Raw genomic sequence first — 19,697 nt, 5'->3', positions numbered from 1 at the left:
GTTTTGACCTGAGGGAAGCCTCAAATGTCCTGACATTGGACTGTACCAGAAACGGGGTGTGTGTCGTGTCCTAATTTTACACCTTGGCGTAAATCACTTTGAATAAATTATTGTTGATCCTTGTTTTAGATTTTAATGGTCAGTTTTGTGGTCATTTTCTGTTATTGTTTTAATATTACTATGCCTATATTCATTTAGACTGACAGCAGAATCATACGGAGCGCAAAGCTTGCCAAGTACGGCGCTGAACCTGAAACTTCTTTGGCCACCGAGGAGCCAAAAGTGGAGGCTACTGCTGCACAGGTAAAAAATGAACCTATTTTCATATAATAGTAAGCTAGGCATTTCAGTATTTCTTTCCATTAAGGGCTACTACATCAGTGCTGCCCTTACCCAACGATTGTCCTGACACCAAAATTCCAGCACTGTTTTGGGCTAAAATATCTTGGTGTAGTTAAAGGGGGCGTTCACGGTTTTAATCGAAACACACCTTTATTAATATACAACTCTGAGGATGTTTCCTCATCATTTGCTGCTTTCCAGTAGTTTTGCGTGCTCAGAACTGATCTAATGCATTTCTGAAGCCTGTTTTTAAAAAAAGAAAAAATGTCTCTGTCCACTGTTAGGATTCTCTCTCTCTGCTCGCAGCAGAGAAACGGCATCTAGAGTTATTTTACACGAGAAATCTCTATACAATCTCTATGAAAAGTACAATTCGAGATGAGGATGATGCTCTGTCTGTTCCATAGGTGGGTAACACTGACTTATTTTTACTGTTTTGGATTTCTTAAGGTGGACTGTCCAAATTCAGGAGATGGCAAACTGCATGAAATAAAACACATACCGACATTATTACAAACTCTACAGCTCGAGTTACATATGGGTTTCTGTGGTAATTCAAATAGTGAAAGCAAGCTTACAGACAAGTCAAACTTCAGCTGCGTACTATCAGTTATTTTTCCCCAAACACACTGTTCCACCTTAAAAGACGCACAGCTTCTGAGTGTAAACAAACCAGAGAGAACAGCATTTCCCCACAATCGTAGACGTCCCCTTTTAATATCTAAATTGTCCTGAATTTGCATCGTACCAGACAAAGGGTGTGTGTCGGGTCCTAATTTTGCATCATGACGTGAACGATATTGCCAAAATGAAAGCTGTTGCTTCTCTTAGTCCTTATTGTTGTCATTTTGTTTTTTTCCCATGAGCAATGAAAGTAAGCAGCATGAAATGTCTGACTGGTCTTTGTCTCACACCTTGCAGGACAAAAACATTAACAAATCACCTGAAGGTCCGGATCTTTCGCTGATTTCTCATGAGCGGAGAGCAGAAATCATGGCAGCACAGGTAGAAATGGATTATCCATACACTCTATTTGGACAGCTATTTATAAACTAAGTTTAATAATAATATTAAATAACTGTCCTAATAATGATGCTCCAAGGCTTTTCTGGGGTAAAATGTTTTGACCTGAGGGAAGCCTCAAATGTCCTGACATTGGACTGTACCAGAAACGGGGTGTGTGTTGTGTCCTAATTTTACACCTTGGCGTAAATCACTTTGAATAAATTATTGTTGATCCTTGTTTTAGATTTTAATAGTCAGTTTTGTGGTCATTTTCTGTTATTGTTTTAATATTACTATGCCTATATTCATTTAGACTGACAGCAGAATCATGCGGCGCGCAAAGCTTGCCAAGTACGGTGCTGAACCTGAAACTTCTTTGGCCACCGAGGAGCCAAAAGTGGAGGCTACTGCTTCACAGGTAAAAAATGAACCTATATTCATATAATACTAAGCTAGGCATTTCAGTATTTCTTTCCATTAAGGGCTACTACATCAGTGCTGCCCTTACCCAACGATTGTCCTGACACCAAAATTCCAGCACTGTTTTGGGCTAAAATATCTTGGTGTAGTTAAAGGGGGCGTTCACGGTTTTAATCGAAACACACCTTTATTAATATACAACTCTGAGGATGTTTCCTCATCATTTGCTGCTTTTCAGTAGTTTTGCGTGCTCAGAACTGATCTAATGCATTTCTGAAGCCTGTTTTTAAAAAAAACAAAAAAGAAAAAATGTCTCTGTCCACTGTTAGGATTCTCTCTCTCTGCTCGCAGCAGAGAAACGGCATCTAGAGTTATTTTACACGAGAAATCTCTATACAATCTCTATGAAAAGTACAATTCGAGATGAGGATGATGCTCTGTGTCTGTTCCATAGGTGGGTAACACTGACTTATTTTTACTGTTTTGGATTTCTTAAGGTGGACTGTCCAAATTCAGGAGATGGCAAACTGCATGAAATAAAACACATACCGACATTATTACAAACTCTACAGCTCGAGTTACATATGGGTTTCTGTGGTAATTCAAATAGTGAAAGCAAGCTTACAGACAAGTCAAACTTCAGCTGCGTACTATCAGTTATTTTTCCCCAAACACACTGTTCCACCTTAAAAGACGCACAGCTTCTGAGTGTAAACAAACCAGAGAGAACAGCATTTCCCCACAATCGTAGACGTCCCCTTTTAATATCTAAATTGTCCTGAATTTGCATCGTACCAGACAAAGGGTGTGTGTCGGGTCCTAATTTTGCATCATGACGTGAACGATATTGCCAAAATGAAAGCTGTTGCTTCTCTTAGTCCTTATTGTTGTCATTTTGTTTTTTTCCCATGAGCAATGAAAGTAAGCAGCATGAAATGTCTGACTGGTCTTTGTCTCACACCTTGCAGGACAAAAACATTAACAAATCACCTGAAGGTCCGGATCTTTCGCTGATTTCTCATGAGCGGAGAGCAGAAATCATGGCAGCACAGGTAGAAATGGATTATCCATACACTCTATTTGGACAGCTATTTATAAACTAAGTTTAATAATAATATTAAATAACTGTCCTAATAATGATGCTCCAAGGCTTTTCTGGGGTAAAATGTTTTGACCTGAGGGAAGTCTCAAATGTCCTGACATTGGACTGTACCAGAAACGGGGTGTGTGTTGTGTCCTAATTTTACACCTTGGCGTAAATCACTTTGAATAAATTATTGTTGATCCTTGTTTTAGATTTTAATAGTCAGTTTTGTGGTCATTTTCTGTTATTGTTTTAATATTACTATGCCTATATTCATTTAGACTGACAGCAGAATCATACGGAGCGCAAAGCTTGCCAAGTACGGCGCTGAACCTGAAACTTCTTTGGCCACCGAGGAGCCAAAAGTGGAGGCTACTGCTTCACAGGTAAAAAATGAACCTTTTTTCATATAATAGTAAGCTAGGCATTTCAGTATTTCTTTCCATTAAGGGCTACTACATCAGTGCTGCCCTTACCCAACGATTGTCCTGACACCAAAATTCCAGCACTGTTTTGGGCTAAAATATCTTGGTGTAGTTAAAGGGGGCGTTCACGGTTTTAATCGAAACACACCTTTATTAATATACAACTCTGAGGATGTTTCCTCATCATTTGCTGCTTTTCAGTAGTTTTGCGTGCTCAGAACTGATCTAATGCATTTCTGAAGCCTGTTTTTAAAAAAAACAAAAAAGAAAAAATGTCTCTGTCCACTGTTAGGATTCTCTCTCTCTGCTCGCAGCAGAGAAACGGCATCTAGAGTTATTTTACACGAGAAATCTCTATACAATCTCTATGAAAAGTACAATTCGAGATGAGGATGATGCTCTATGTCTGTTCCATAGGTGGGTAACACTGACTTATTTTTACTGTTTTGGATTTCTTAAGGTGGACTGTCCAAATTCAGGAGATGGCAAACTGCATGAAATAAAACACATACCGACATTATTACAAACTCTACAGCTCGAGTTACATATGGGTTTCTGTGGTAATTCAAATAGTGAAAGCAAGCTTACAGACAAGTCAAACTTCAGCTGCGTACTATCAGTTATTTTTCCCCAAACACACTGTTCCACCTTAAAAGACGCACAGCTTCTGAGTGTAAACAAACCGGAGAGAACAGCATTTCCCCACAATCGTAGACGTCCCCTTTTAATATCTAAATTGTCCTGAATTTGCATCGTACCAGACAAAGGGTGTGTGTCGGGTCCTAATTTTGCATCATGACGTGAACGATATTGCCAAAATGAAAGCTGTTGCTTCTCTTAGTCCTTATTGTTGTCATTTTGTTTTTTTCCCATGAGCAATGAAAGTAAGCAGCATGAAATGTCTGACTGGTCTTTGTCTCACACCTTGCAGGACAAAAACATTAACAAATCACCTGAAGGTCCGGATCTTTCGCTGATTTCTCATGAGCGGAGAGCAGAAATCATGGCAGCACAGGTAGAAATGGATTATCCATACACTCTATTTGGACAGCTATTTATAAACTAAGTTTAATAATAATATTAAATAACTGTCCTAATAATGATGCTCCAAGACTTTTCTGGGGTAAAATGTTTTGACCTGAGGGAAGCCTCAAATGTCCTGACATTGGACTGTACCAGAAACGGGGTGTGTGTCGTGTCCTAATTTTACACCTTGGCGTAAATCACTTTGAATAAATTATTGTTGATCCTTGTTTTAGATTTTAATGGTCAGTTTTGTGGTCATTTTCTGTTATTGTTTTAATATTACTATGCCTATATTCATTTAGACTGACAGCAGAATCATACGGAGCGCAAAGCTTGCCAAGTACGGCGCTGAACCTGAAACTTCTTTGGCCACCGAGGAGCCAAAAGTGGAGGCTACTGCTGCACAGGTAAAAAATGAACCTATTTTCATATAATAGTAAGCTAGGCATTTCAGTATTTCTTTCCATTAAGGGCTACTACATCAGTGCTGCCCTTACCCAACGATTGTCCTGACACCAAAATTCCAGCACTGTTTTGGGCTAAAATATCTTGGTGTAGTTAAAGGGGGCGTTCACGGTTTTAATCGAAACACACCTTTATTAATATACAACTCTGAGGATGTTTCCTCATCATTTGCTGCTTTCCAGTAGTTTTGCGTGCTCAGAACTGATCTAATGCATTTCTGAAGCCTGTTTTTAAAAAAAGAAAAAATGTCTCTGTCCACTGTTAGGATTCTCTCTCTCTGCTCGCAGCAGAGAAACGGCATCTAGAGTTATTTTACACGAGAAATCTCTATACAATCTCTATGAAAAGTACAATTCGAGATGAGGATGATGCTCTGTCTGTTCCATAGGTGGGTAACACTGACTTATTTTTACTGTTTTGGATTTCTTAAGGTGGACTGTCCAAATTCAGGAGATGGCAAACTGCATGAAATAAAACACATACCGACATTATTACAAACTCTACAGCTCGAGTTACATATGGGTTTCTGTGGTAATTCAAATAGTGAAAGCAAGCTTACAGACAAGTCAAACTTCAGCTGCGTACTATCAGTTATTTTTCCCCAAACACACTGTTCCACCTTAAAAGACGCACAGCTTCTGAGTGTAAACAAACCAGAGAGAACAGCATTTCCCCACAATCGTAGACGTCCCCTTTTAATATCTAAATTGTCCTGAATTTGCATCGTACCAGACAAAGGGTGTGTGTCGGGTCCTAATTTTGCATCATGACGTGAACGATATTGCCAAAATGAAAGCTGTTGCTTCTCTTAGTCCTTATTGTTGTCATTTTGTTTTTTTCCCATGAGCAATGAAAGTAAGCAGCATGAAATGTCTGACTGGTCTTTGTCTCACACCTTGCAGGACAAAAACATTAACAAATCACCTGAAGGTCCGGATCTTTCGCTGATTTCTCATGAGCGGAGAGCAGAAATCATGGCAGCACAGGTAGAAATGGATTATCCATACACTCTATTTGGACAGCTATTTATAAACTAAGTTTAATAATAATATTAAATAACTGTCCTAATAATGATGCTCCAAGGCTTTTCTGGGGTAAAATGTTTTGACCTGAGGGAAGCCTCAAATGTCCTGACATTGGACTGTACCAGAAACGGGGTGTGTGTTGTGTCCTAATTTTACACCTTGGCGTAAATCACTTTGAATAAATTATTGTTGATCCTTGTTTTAGATTTTAATAGTCAGTTTTGTGGTCATTTTCTGTTATTGTTTTAATATTACTATGCCTATATTCATTTAGACTGACAGCAGAATCATGCGGCGCGCAAAGCTTGCCAAGTACGGTGCTGAACCTGAAACTTCTTTGGCCACCGAGGAGCCAAAAGTGGAGGCTACTGCTTCACAGGTAAAAAATGAACCTATATTCATATAATACTAAGCTAGGCATTTCAGTATTTCTTTCCATTAAGGGCTACTACATCAGTGCTGCCCTTACCCAACGATTGTCCTGACACCAAAATTCCAGCACTGTTTTGGGCTAAAATATCTTGGTGTAGTTAAAGGGGGCGTTCACGGTTTTAATCGAAACACACCTTTATTAATATACAACTCTGAGGATGTTTCCTCATCATTTGCTGCTTTTCAGTAGTTTTGCGTGCTCAGAACTGATCTAATGCATTTCTGAAGCCTGTTTTTAAAAAAAACAAAAAAGAAAAAATGTCTCTGTCCACTGTTAGGATTCTCTCTCTCTGCTCGCAGCAGAGAAACGGCATCTAGAGTTATTTTACACGAGAAATCTCTATACAATCTCTATGAAAAGTACAATTCGAGATGAGGATGATGCTCTATGTCTGTTCCATAGGTGGGTAACACTGACTTATTTTTACTGTTTTGGATTTCTTAAGGTGGACTGTCCAAATTCAGGAGATGGCAAACTGCATGAAATAAAACACATACCGACATTATTACAAACTCTACAGCTCGAGTTACATATGGGTTTCTGTGGTAATTCAAATAGTGAAAGCAAGCTTACAGACAAGTCAAACTTCAGCTGCGTACTATCAGTTATTTTTCCCCAAACACACTGTTCCACCTTAAAAGACGCACAGCTTCTGAGTGTAAACAAACCGGAGAGAACAGCATTTCCCCACAATCGTAGACGTCCCCTTTTAATATCTAAATTGTCCTGAATTTGCATCGTACCAGACAAAGGGTGTGTGTCGGGTCCTAATTTTGCATCATGACGTGAACGATATTGCCAAAATGAAAGCTGTTGCTTCTCTTAGTCCTTATTGTTGTCATTTTGTTTTTTTCCCATGAGCAATGAAAGTAAGCAGCATGAAATGTCTGACTGGTCTTTGTCTCACACCTTGCAGGACAAAAACATTAACAAATCACCTGAAGGTCCGGATCTTTCGCTGATTTCTCATGAGCGGAGAGCAGAAATCATGGCAGCACAGGTAGAAATGGATTATCCATACACTCTATTTGGACAGCTATTTATAAACTAAGTTTAATAATAATATTAAATAACTGTCCTAATAATGATGCTCCAAGGCTTTTCTGGGGTAAAATGTTTTGACCTGAGGGAAGCCTCAAATGTCCTGACATTGGACTGTACCAGAAACGGGGTGTGTGTTGTGTCCTAATTTTACACCTTGGCGTAAATCACTTTGAATAAATTATTGTTGATCCTTGTTTTAGATTTTAATAGTCAGTTTTGTGGTCATTTTCTGTTATTGTTTTAATATTACTATGCCTATATTCATTTAGACTGACAGCAGAATCATGCGGCGCGCAAAGCTTGCCAAGTACGGTGCTGAACCTGAAACTTCTTTGGCCACCGAGGAGCCAAAAGTGGAGGCTACTGCTTCACAGGTAAAAAATGAACCTATATTCATATAATACTAAGCTAGGCATTTCAGTATTTCTTTCCATTAAGGGCTACTACATCAGTGCTGCCCTTACCCAACGATTGTCCTGACACCAAAATTCCAGCACTGTTTTGGGCTAAAATATCTTGGTGTAGTTAAAGGGGGCGTTCACGGTTTTAATCGAAACACACCTTTATTAATATACAACTCTGAGGATGTTTCCTCATCATTTGCTGCTTTTCAGTAGTTTTGCGTGCTCAGAACTGATCTAATGCATTTCTGAAGCCTGTTTTTAAAAAAAACAAAAAAGAAAAAATGTCTCTGTCCACTGTTAGGATTCTCTCTCTCTGCTCGCAGCAGAGAAACGGCATCTAGAGTTATTTTACACGAGAAATCTCTATACAATCTCTATGAAAAGTACAATTCGAGATGAGGATGATGCTCTGTGTCTGTTCCATAGGTGGGTAACACTGACTTATTTTTACTGTTTTGGATTTCTTAAGGTGGACTGTCCAAATTCAGGAGATGGCAAACTGCATGAAATAAAACACATACCGACATTATTACAAACTCTACAGCTCGAGTTACATATGGGTTTCTGTGGTAATTCAAATAGTGAAAGCAAGCTTACAGACAAGTCAAACTTCAGCTGCGTACTATCAGTTATTTTTCCCCAAACACACTGTTCCACCTTAAAAGACGCACAGCTTCTGAGTGTAAACAAACCAGAGAGAACAGCATTTCCCCACAATCGTAGACGTCCCCTTTTAATATCTAAATTGTCCTGAATTTGCATCGTACCAGACAAAGGGTGTGTGTCGGGTCCTAATTTTGCATCATGACGTGAACGATATTGCCAAAATGAAAGCTGTTGCTTCTCTTAGTCCTTATTGTTGTCATTTTGTTTTTTTCCCATGAGCAATGAAAGTAAGCAGCATGAAATGTCTGACTGGTCTTTGTCTCACACCTTGCAGGACAAAAACATTAACAAATCACCTGAAGGTCCGGATCTTTCGCTGATTTCTCATGAGCGGAGAGCAGAAATCATGGCAGCACAGGTAGAAATGGATTATCCATACACTCTATTTGGACAGCTATTTATAAACTAAGTTTAATAATAATATTAAATAACTGTCCTAATAATGATGCTCCAAGGCTTTTCTGGGGTAAAATGTTTTGACCTGAGGGAAGTCTCAAATGTCCTGACATTGGACTGTACCAGAAACGGGGTGTGTGTTGTGTCCTAATTTTACACCTTGGCGTAAATCACTTTGAATAAATTATTGTTGATCCTTGTTTTAGATTTTAATAGTCAGTTTTGTGGTCATTTTCTGTTATTGTTTTAATATTACTATGCCTATATTCATTTAGACTGACAGCAGAATCATGCGGCGCGCAAAGCTTGCCAAGTACGGTGCTGAACCTGAAACTTCTTTGGCCACCGAGGAGCCAAAAGTGGAGGCTACTGCTTCACAGGTAAAAAATGAACCTATATTCATATAATACTAAGCTAGGCATTTCAGTATTTCTTTCCATTAAGGGCTACTACATCAGTGCTGCCCTTACCCAACGATTGTCCTGACACCAAAATTCCAGCACTGTTTTGGGCTAAAATATCTTGGTGTAGTTAAAGGGGGCGTTCACGGTTTTAATCGAAACACACCTTTATTAATATACAACTCTGAGGATGTTTCCTCATCATTTGCTGCTTTTCAGTAGTTTTGCGTGCTCAGAACTGATCTAATGCATTTCTGAAGCCTGTTTTTAAAAAAAACAAAAAAGAAAAAATGTCTCTGTCCACTGTTAGGATTCTCTCTCTCTGCTCGCAGCAGAGAAACAGCATCTAGAGTTATTTTACACGAGAAATCTCTATACAATCTCTATGAAAAGTACAATTCGAGATGAGGATGATGCTCTGTGTCTGTTCCATAGGTGGGTAACACTGACTTATTTTTACTGTTTTGGATTTCTTAAGGTGGACTGTCCAAATTCAGGAGATGGCAAACTGCATGAAATAAAACACATACCGACATTATTACAAACTCTACAGCTCGAGTTACATATGGGTTTCTGTGGTAATTCAAATAGTGAAAGCAAGCTTACAGACAAGTCAAACTTCAGCTGCGTACTATCAGTTATTTTTCCCCAAACACACTGTTCCACCTTAAAAGACGCACAGCTTCTGAGTGTAAACAAACCAGAGAGAACAGCATTTCCCCACAATCGTAGACGTCCCCTTTTAATATCTAAATTGTCCTGAATTTGCATCGTACCAGACAAAGGGTGTGTGTCGGGTCCTAATTTTGCATCATGACGTGAACGATATTGCCAAAATGAAAGCTGTTGCTTCTCTTAGTCCTTATTGTTGTCATTTTGTTTTTTTCCCATGAGCAATGAAAGTAAGCAGCATGAAATGTCTGACTGGTCTTTGTCTCACACCTTGCAGGACAAAAACATTAACAAATCACCTGAAGGTCCGGATCTTTCGCTGATTTCTCATGAGCGGAGAGCAGAAATCATGGCAGCACAGGTAGAAATGGATTATCCATACACTCTATTTGGACAGCTATTTATAAACTAAGTTTAATAATAATATTAAATAACTGTCCTAATAATGATGCTCCAAGGCTTTTCTGGGGTAAAATGTTTTGACCTGAGGGAAGTCTCAAATGTCCTGACATTGGACTGTACCAGAAACGGGGTGTGTGTTGTGTCCTAATTTTACACCTTGGCGTAAATCACTTTGAATAAATTATTGTTGATCCTTGTTTTAGATTTTAATAGTCAGTTTTGTGGTCATTTTCTGTTATTGTTTTAATATTACTATGCCTATATTCATTTAGACTGACAGCAGAATCATACGGAGCGCAAAGCTTGCCAAGTACGGCGCTGAACCTGAAACTTCTTTGGCCACCGAGGAGCCAAAAGTGGAGGCTACTGCTTCACAGGTAAAAAATGAACCTATTTTCATATAATAGTAAGCTAGGCATTTCAGTATTTCTTTCCATTAAGGGCTACTACATCAGTGCTGCCCTTACCCAACGATTGTCCTGACACCAAAATTCCAGCACTGTTTTGGGCTAAAATATCTTGGTGTAGTTAAAGGGGGCGTTCACGGTTTTAATCGAAACACACCTTTATTAATATACAACTCTGAGGATGTTTCCTCATCATTTGCTGCTTTTCAGTAGTTTTGCGTGCTCAGAACTGATCTAATGCATTTCTGAAGCCTGTTTTAAAAAAAAAAAACAAAAAAGAAAAAATGTCTCTGTCCACTGTTAGGATTCTCTCTCTCTGCTCACAGCAGAGAAACAGCATCTAGAGTTATTTTACACGAGAAATCTCTATGAAAAGTACAATTCGAGATGAGGATTTTGCTTTTTATTGTTTTACTTTCAGCCTTGTTGCGTGCCTCATAAGAACAGAGCAGAAATTCTAGAAGCACAAATAGATGTTATAAGACAGGTTTGTTAGAAATCAGCTATAATGGGCTTTTTAACATTAACTATTGTGTTGAAAAATGAATTGTCTTTTAAGATAAGGCTCCAAACTTGTTTTTTTCATGGCTCAATAAACAATTATGGTTTCATTTTCATAGATTTTCACTAAAATGGATGATTCCTCTGACTACTCGCAGTACACGGATAGTGACGACGACTATGATCCACATGTAGATGGTGACCTTTCTGAGGCTTCTAGCTGTAGCACATCTGATTCTCAGAGTCATGTTTCCCACAAGAAATTAAAGAGAAACAAAGAGAAAGTCAACATAAACAACAGTGACCTCAAAATGAAATTATCCAAGCCACACAACAGAACCCAGAGTGAGGTCAGCAATGCAAGAAATAATGTCAGCACCTCAAATCTAATCTCTCTAACAGAAACAGAAAACAAGAGTTCTGTTCATGTAGCATCAATGCCATCCTCAAATACAGGCTGGAGATATAAGAAGCAGCAGTATTGTCTATATTGTGAGAAGCCATTCTCTAAAATTTCAAGGCATCTGCAGTATGTACATCGCAATGAGTCAGATGTGGCTAAAGCATTCAGCTTTGATAAAAAATCAAAAGAGAGGCGAGTGCGCCTGCGTTTGTTAATAAGCAGAGGAAATTTTGTGCACAATGCTGTTGTATCCAGTGAGGGTAAGGGTGATTTGGTGGCCTGTAGGAGACCTAAAAAACCTGCATTCACTCATGACTTTACACATTGCATCCACTGCCAGGGTCTGTATGCAAGAAAGTCACTTTGGAGGCACATTAGAAACTGTCCACAGAATTCCAGTATTAATGAGTCTAGCACTGGCAAAAAGCATGTGCAGTCACTCAGTTACATGGCATTTGCCCCTTCTCCCGATCTGTCCAAAGGATTTTGGAAAACAGTCGTATGCCAAATGAAGCATGATCAAATTTCTGATTTGATCAGGAAAGATAAATACATACTTCTGTTGGGAGAACAGATGTTCAACAAACTCAACCCAAGTTCCACAAAAAATGATTACATTCGACAAAAAATGAGAGAAGTAGGACGTCTGCTGTTTGAGGCAAGAACAATGACACCTATGAAGTGCATGGAAGATTTTGTATTGCCATCCAATTTCCCCCATGTCATCAAAGCAGTGAGAAGTGTTGCTGGACACTGTGAGGAAACAAATACATACAAGACTCCTTCACTCGCTCTAAAACTTGGCCATAGTTTAGCAAAAATTGCAACTTCTGTGGAATGCAATGCAATAATGGTGGGACAAGAGCAGCTTGCTCAGGATGCGCGAAACTTCAGAGTTTTGCAAGAGTATAAATGGAACGAATCAATCTCAGCTGCAGCAGGAACAACCCTCAATGAGGCAAAAATGAACAAGCCACAAATTTTGCCATTCACTGAAGATGTGAAGACGTTGCATTCTTTTTTAAAAACAGAGATGGAGAAATATAAGAATGCTCTGAAGGAAAATTCTGATGTCAAAAGCTATGCAAGCTTATGCAAACTGACACTTACCAGAGTCATACTTTTTAACAGAAGGAGGGGTGGAGAAACAGCAAGGTTGAAACTAGAGTCCTATGTTTCAAGAGAACAGTCACCAATTCACGAAGACCTGGCAACTGGGCTTAGCGATTTTGAAAAGAGTCTCTGTAAACATTTTCAAAGGGTGGAAATTCGTGGAAAGAGGGGCAGGATGGTGCCGGTACTGTTGACACCAGAGATGGTCAGTTGCATGGATCTCCTCATTGAGAAAAGAAGAATTTGTCAGGTACCAAGTGAGAATGTACACCTTTTTGCACGTCCAAATGCTCTCTCATCTTATCGTGGATCGGATGCTTTGCGTGAGTATGCAGAAGCCTGTGGTGCAAGAAATCCAACAGCTCTTTCATCAACAAAGTTACGTAAACAGATTGCAACTTTGTCAACAGTGTTAAATTTAAAAGAAAATGAAATGGATCAGCTTGCCAACTTTTTGGGTCATGACATTAGGATTCATCGTCAATACTACCGTCTGCCTGAAAGTACTTTGCAACTTGCTAAAATGAGCAAGCTTCTTATCGCAATGGAGAGAGGGGCACTGTCAGAAATCCAGGGTGTTCAGCTGGATGACATCGTAATTGATCCAAAAGGTAGAGGAACATAAAATTTATTTATAAAACTAGTATTTAGGAAGTGCAGTAAGATCAGGTCCAGTGGGTCATTTAATGTGATGATAATTTGGCAAAGTGAAATGTTTTTGATACTCCTGTATTTTGCAAGATCATTTTCACTAACCAGTTCTATACGTGATTAGATGAAATTGAAGACACTGATGCTAATACGTCAAGTGATGAGGCAGAGATAGAAGACCTTCCGGAAAGCCAGAGCCCAAGAGCTCCTCAGCCATCAACTTTAGAAAATCCACGCACCTCAGATCCAAATGGTAAGCTTAGGTTAACAAGTTGTATATTTGATAGCTGAGGCCAAAATTATATATTCAGTCTTGAGTGACTTTTTTTTTTTTTTTGTCTGATCTTTTTGTTTAACATATCTTCTTCCTCTCTGCCTGGTAAAGCACTCTGATGTGGTTGTTGCGTTCATACCTATTTTGACATTTCCAGATTAGTGTTTTTGGAGTAGGCTGTTTCATTGTGCTTGTGCATTGATCAGAATTATAGATTATATTGCACCATGAATTAAATTGGTTTTAACATTAAAAAAAGTATATGGTGTAACGCATTTGGCCAAATATAATGTATACTATAGTATGTGGCTTGCAGTTTTAGGATGGCTTTGAAATAGTCTTATTTTGTACAAGCACTATATTTAAAAGTTGTAGGCTGGTGATTTACATTAGTGTAAATTGTATGTATTTATTTTGTATTTAGATCAGCATAACAGAAAAGGAGAAAAGCAGAAAATCTCAGAATCCTTTTCTGACCAAAGTCATCTACAAGAACCAAGTTCAACACAAAGCAATGGTAAGGGAAAACAATCTTGCAATTTTATTTCTATGGCACATAGACCAACTGGTCACTTCATTGTCCTCCAGTTTTCTACACTCTGCCCATTCACCCAGTTCCACTGACCACACAGTAGCACTTTGTAGTTCTTCAGTTATTCTGAATATTTTTTACCCCCCTGTCCCTCAGCGCTCAGGACCCCCACAGAGCAGGTGTGATGTGGTGGTGGATCATTCTCAGTGCTGCAGTGACACTGACGTGGTGGTGGTGTGTTAGTGTGTGTTGTGCTGGTACACTGAACAAAAAAAAATGTAGTGACTCTGACTTTAAAGAAGCAATCTGTAATACGGACACGAAGCATTTAAATAAAAACTATAATACAGTGGGGAGAGCTCCTCCCCCTCCTCTTCAGACGTGAAGTTCGAGCAGTTGCCAGTTTGAGGAAAACTGAACGAACAAGCAAGAGACAAGAAGAGTGTGCCATAATCAACATATTTACACAGAAAAGTGTTCATCGATTCACTATAACATCTATATCTACGCAAAATAAGTGAACGTGGCCGTGATTTCCCTCCATTATACACATTTACTTATCTGTCCAAATCCACCTGAAATATTTCCACTAGACATGGCTGGTGTTACTTATCAACTTTCCTTTCCACCATAAATGTTGTTTAGGAGGCAGATCTTATCCACAATTTTTGTAGTCAAACATTTTGTTCCACCTTACATGTGTCGGTTTATGAGTCATATTGGCGTTATTCGCCAGGTTCTTGAATTCTGTTTCACCTTAAAAGCCGAAACTAGCGCTATAGCTTTTAAGCTTTTTGAAGCAACTGTTATTCCACTTTATCTGTTTAAAGCAAACAAACCGTGTGATGTCACTAAACATTTACCTACTTAAGGGGAGGGCAAAAATATAAAGAGCCACCACCATTTTCCCTGCATTTACAAGAAAGTAATATCTACACCACATTAAAATTTAGACTAGACAAGGCTGGTGTTATTTTCCCTTCAACCGTAATCATCAGTTTAAAAGGCAGATCCTTGCATCCTATTCACAATTTTTGTATTTAAGCGTTTAGTTCCACCTTAAATGGGTCTGTTTAAGAGTCTCCAGCTACTTATTGAATATTCATTTCCATCTTAAACAGCTATGCGAAGCTAAAGCTAGCGCTAGGTTTATAAACTAAACTTGTTTTGAAACACTTATTCCCGTCTTATCCATTTAAAACACACAACCAAGTAGAGCTGGGCGATATGGCCAAAAAAAATTTCATGAAAGAGTTTTCTATATTGATCAATCTCTATTTATTGTGATATTAACATTGTCACACTGTGACAAGGACATCCTTCTAAAATATAGACTGAATGCACCAATTGTTCATTACTATACAACATATATATGCACATATAGTATTCACATTACTCAAATTCACAAGGAAAGATTTCACTGGAACAATAACATTTCCTTACCACATAAATGTAATGATGTCTTTGTCGTGTTATTGAAACATTCTTATGGCATTACCTCCTCAAGCGTTTAAAGAAGCAAAAAGAGTAAAAAGATGAATTAACAAGAATTAAAAATAATAAATAAATAAATGAATGAACACTCCCAAGTGCTCAGCTATAATCATACTGCACGTAACCCATTAGAAGGCTTAGAACAGTGCTAGTAACAGTGGGAAAGCTAGAACATTTTCAGTTTCACACATTCATTCGTTCACTGCCTTTAACCTCGTATACAGTTCAGGGACGCGGTGGGTCCGGAGCATACCCAGGCGAGAGAATTCCATCCTTGGGGAATTTTTATTTAAAATTATTTTAATTATTTATTAATAATTATTTATTTTAAATTTAGCCTAATCTATACCAGCGGAGCCAGTAAAAAATTTGCGAGCAGAGAAAATAATTTTGTGTGAGGAAAACCACGTCAGGCAACGAACAGTGCTCTTGCAAACCGGAAAACATTTCCTATTATATTCATCATTACACACAGACTGATATTTCAAGTGTTTATTTCTTTTAATTTGATGATTATAACTGACAACTAATGAAAACCTCAAATTCAGTTTCTCAGAAAATTAGAATATTGTGAAAAGGTTCAATATTGAACCTGCTGCCACACTCTAATCAGCTAATTAACTCAAAACACCTGCAAAGGCCTTTAAATGGTCTCTCAGTCTAGTTCTGTAGGCTACACACTCATGTTGAAGACTGCTGACTTGACAGATGTCCAAAAGACGACCACTGACACCTTACACAAACAGAGGAAGACACAAAAGGTCATTGCTAAAGAGGCTGGCTGTTCACAGAGCTCTGTGTCCAAGCTCATTAATAGAGAGGCGAAGGGAAGGAAAAGATGTGGCAGAAGAAAGTGTACAAGCAATAGGGATAACCGCACCCTGGAGAGGGTTGTGAAACAAAACCCTTTCAAAAATGTGGGGAGAGTCACAAAGACTGGACTGCAGTTGGAGTCAGTGCTTCAAGAACCACCACACAGACATATGCAAGACATGAGTTTCAGCTGTCGCATTCCTTGTGTGAAGCCACTCTTGAACAAGACACTTGTCAGAAGTGTCTCGCCCCTGGGCTAAAGACACAAAGGACTGGACTGCTGCTGAGTGGTCCACAGTAATGTTCTCTGATGAAAGTAAATTTTGCATTTTCTTTGGAAATCAAGGTCTGGAGGAAGAGAGGAGAGGCACAGAATCCACGTTGCTTGAGGTCCAGTGTAAAGTTTCCACAGTCAGTGATGGTGTGGGGTGCCATGTCATCTGCTGGTGTTGGTCCACTGTGTTTTCTGAGGTCCAAGGTCAACGCAGCCGTCTACCAGGGAATTTCAGCACTTCATGCTTCCTGCTGCTGACCAACTTTATGGAGATGCAGTTTTCATTTTCAAAAAGGACTTGGCACCTGCACACAGTGCCAAAGCTACCAGTACCTGGTTTAAGGACCATGGTCTCCCTGTTCTTAATTGGTCTGAAAACTCACCTGACCTTAACCACATAGAAAATCTATGGGGTATTGTGAAGAGGAAGATGCAGTACACCAGACCCAACAATGCAGAAGAGCTGAAGACCACTATCAGAGCAGCCTGGGCTCTCATATAACACCTGAGCAGTGCCACAGACTGATTGACTCCATGCCCCTCTAATATTAATTTGTTTTTATGTACATTTTGTGTTTTGTGACTCAGATCTCATTTCTGTCAACAGACATTCCACAAAGCAGGAAGAAGTGGTCAGATGATGAGGTACATGCTGTTGAGAAACACCTAATGCATTGTATAAAGAGTGGCCGAGTCCCTGGTAAGAAAGACTGTCTCTCATGCTTGCTGTCTGAACCTGATGCTCTCAGAAACCGTGACTGGGTGGCCATCAAGTACTATGTGAAGAACAGAATAGTGGCACTCAAAAGAAAACTGTGTGGGTAAAATACTGACTTTGTAAGCTGACAAATGTATGAATGTAACGAAGGAGACGTTGTCATTTCATTTATTTTTTTATTCTGACATATCAGATGTGTTCTATGCAGTTTTTTTTAAGTTGGTAAAGTTCAGCCAGCAATATTCTTAAACCTTCTTTGTTCAGTATATAACCGTCATTGAATACTTACACTGTTCACCATTCACCAGTATGCTATTTGTTATTTTAATTGTTTGAGAGAGAAAATTTGCAGTGGATTGAGCCATGTATTATTTTTTTTAGGCTCGTTATTAATACAATATATTATTGGCTGAAGGATAATATAAAAGTAAATGTAAAAAATATAAAATAATAATAATAATAAAATATAAAAAAATAGATGCTTTATTATTGTTATAGCTATTGTTATTAATAACATAATTGTAATAACACAATGCAAAGTTCCAAGTGAATACATTGTAATTGTCCAAAAAAATGCCCCATGCATTCACTTTAGAAGAGATGGATAAAATCCTTCTTTGGATCATGTAAAATATTTTATTCCATTTTGTAGTATTTTTATTTGCTCATTCATCAGGAAATTTTAGTGTGAAGGACAGCTTCCAGATGTAAAAAACTAAACATCCACCAAAATGTAGATGCATGTGATCTATAGAATCTGCTGTAAAACTGTGGCACTTTGTTTTATACCTTGTGTTGGAAATTCAAATAAATGTTTTTTTTTTGATAATATGTCTGATTAGTTTAACTGTACACTACATGTACAGTTAGAATAAATCATTTCAATATTTTAGAATATTGAACTACTAAGATTATAAAAAAATTAAGAACATGCCCATACATCACCTTGAAAGCTATGATACACCCTATAATTGTTGTGTCCTTGATTTGCAGTAGTCCATGTGTAAAATAAGTCCCAACTTTTAACATGTCCCCATTATGTTGGTAGTAGCAGACTTGAAAGTGTGTGTATTGTATGTCCTGGAAGTTCACATAAACCCGAAAGTGTCCCATAATTTCACATAAACCAGAAAAATAGGAACTTTTTTAAAAAAGAACATACAGAAAAAATCAACAGATAAACATCATATGGGAATTATATGAAACACAAAAATAGGTTTCATTTGTTTCTGGAACCTCCAGAAAGGGATGTCCCCATTTGTAGGTAGTTTGTCTGGTGTCCTGAAATTACACAAAAACGCGTATGTGTGTGTGTGTGTGTGTGTCTGCCCCCATTCAGTCAGCAAGCCCACCAAACTCTTAGCTGAAGACTTTCATCTCTGATATCCATCAATCTGCAGCAGCATGGAGCTCAGCTCGGCTGAAACACACACAGAGCAACACATACACCCACACACACACACGGCCCTTAGCTGTACCATTAGTTGAGGCTAATATAAAGATTAGAGGAAGCTGGACAGGCTTGGGATCAGATTAGGACCGGTCAGACCTCTGGACCACGGCCCCATGCTTTAGAGCCTCAGGCTGGTCAGACGTTTGGGGCTTTGATGAGGCTCATTTGTCTCCAAACTGGCCAGAAGTATTCCCTCTTCAAAGAACCTGGAGAATTTGGGAAGAGTGGATTAGTGGAGGTAGAAACCCTTTCTTGGAGTTCATGTGCAAGGTCAAGCCAAAAATATAGAGACATCCCTCCATCTGAATCTAAAGAGGGAGCGTCGGATAAACAGGTCAGTGACCTTCCACAGGGAGAGCGACCGGTCGGGTTCACATTCAAGGCTCATTCTTTAGCAATTCCAATTTTACATTATCACATTAAATATTTGGCAGAAATCTGAAACCAGTATGAATCAGTAATGTGTTGTTTTTACCGTCTGACAGTTATTATATAATGATTTAATCCAGTGTGGATTTGTAGCGTGTGTAGTTCAAAAGTCTTGACTTGGAGTGAATGATTTTAATCCAGTATGTAGTTTTTATTTTGTCAGGGAATCATTTTGATACAATATGAATCTCCAGAATTGTTTCACGGTGACTGTTGAATTCTGTGACCCTAGAGGGCGCTACTACATGTCCAGCATAAGGGTCACAATTTCTGACGGTCGCTGTCATAAATTGTAACCCCCTATACCAAGGCTATGAAGTAGCTCCCTCTAAGGTCACAGAACTTGGTGTAACACCTGTACTTTAAAGGCTAAGCACCACTTAATGGACCTCCATGAATATTTATTTTCACATTATTTTAGTTAC

General features: G+C 38.7%; 1 protein-coding gene across 1 annotated transcript; it reads left to right on the top strand.

Annotated features, from left to right (window-relative positions):
* Positions 1–10,489: 10,489 nt before the first annotated feature.
* Positions 10,490–18,708, top strand: LOC136674198 (uncharacterized). The gene is made up of 5 exons (XM_066650098.1): positions 10,490–10,587; positions 11,238–13,245; positions 13,410–13,538; positions 13,984–14,076; positions 17,280–18,708. Exons 2-5 carry the CDS (start codon positions 11,250–11,252, stop codon positions 17,495–17,497), a joined length of 2,436 nt encoding a protein of 811 aa, XP_066506195.1. The 5' UTR covers positions 10,490–10,587; positions 11,238–11,249; the 3' UTR covers positions 17,498–18,708.
* Positions 18,709–19,697: the final 989 nt, after the last annotated feature.

This window comes from Hoplias malabaricus, chromosome 17 (assembly GCF_029633855.1).
Source record: "Hoplias malabaricus isolate fHopMal1 chromosome 17, fHopMal1.hap1, whole genome shotgun sequence".
In the NCBI taxonomy this organism is placed as follows: Eukaryota; Metazoa; Chordata; class Actinopteri; order Characiformes; family Erythrinidae; genus Hoplias; species Hoplias malabaricus.
Note: the sequence above shows the minus strand (reverse complement) of the source record. Positions and strands in the feature narration are given on the sequence as shown.

Bases quoted from the DNA above. Each gene is read 5' to 3' on its own strand.
- LOC136674198 (XM_066650098.1), top strand. From the start codon at position 11,250: ATGGATGATTCCTCTGACTACTCGCAGTACACGGATAGTGACGACGAC. The intron at 13,246-13,409 runs GTAGAGGAACAT...ATACGTGATTAG, and splicing joins CATCGTAATTGATCCAAAAG to ATGAAATTGAAGACACTGAT. The intron at 14,077-17,279 runs GTAAGGGAAAAC...TTCTGTCAACAG, and splicing joins AAGTTCAACACAAAGCAATG to ACATTCCACAAAGCAGGAAG.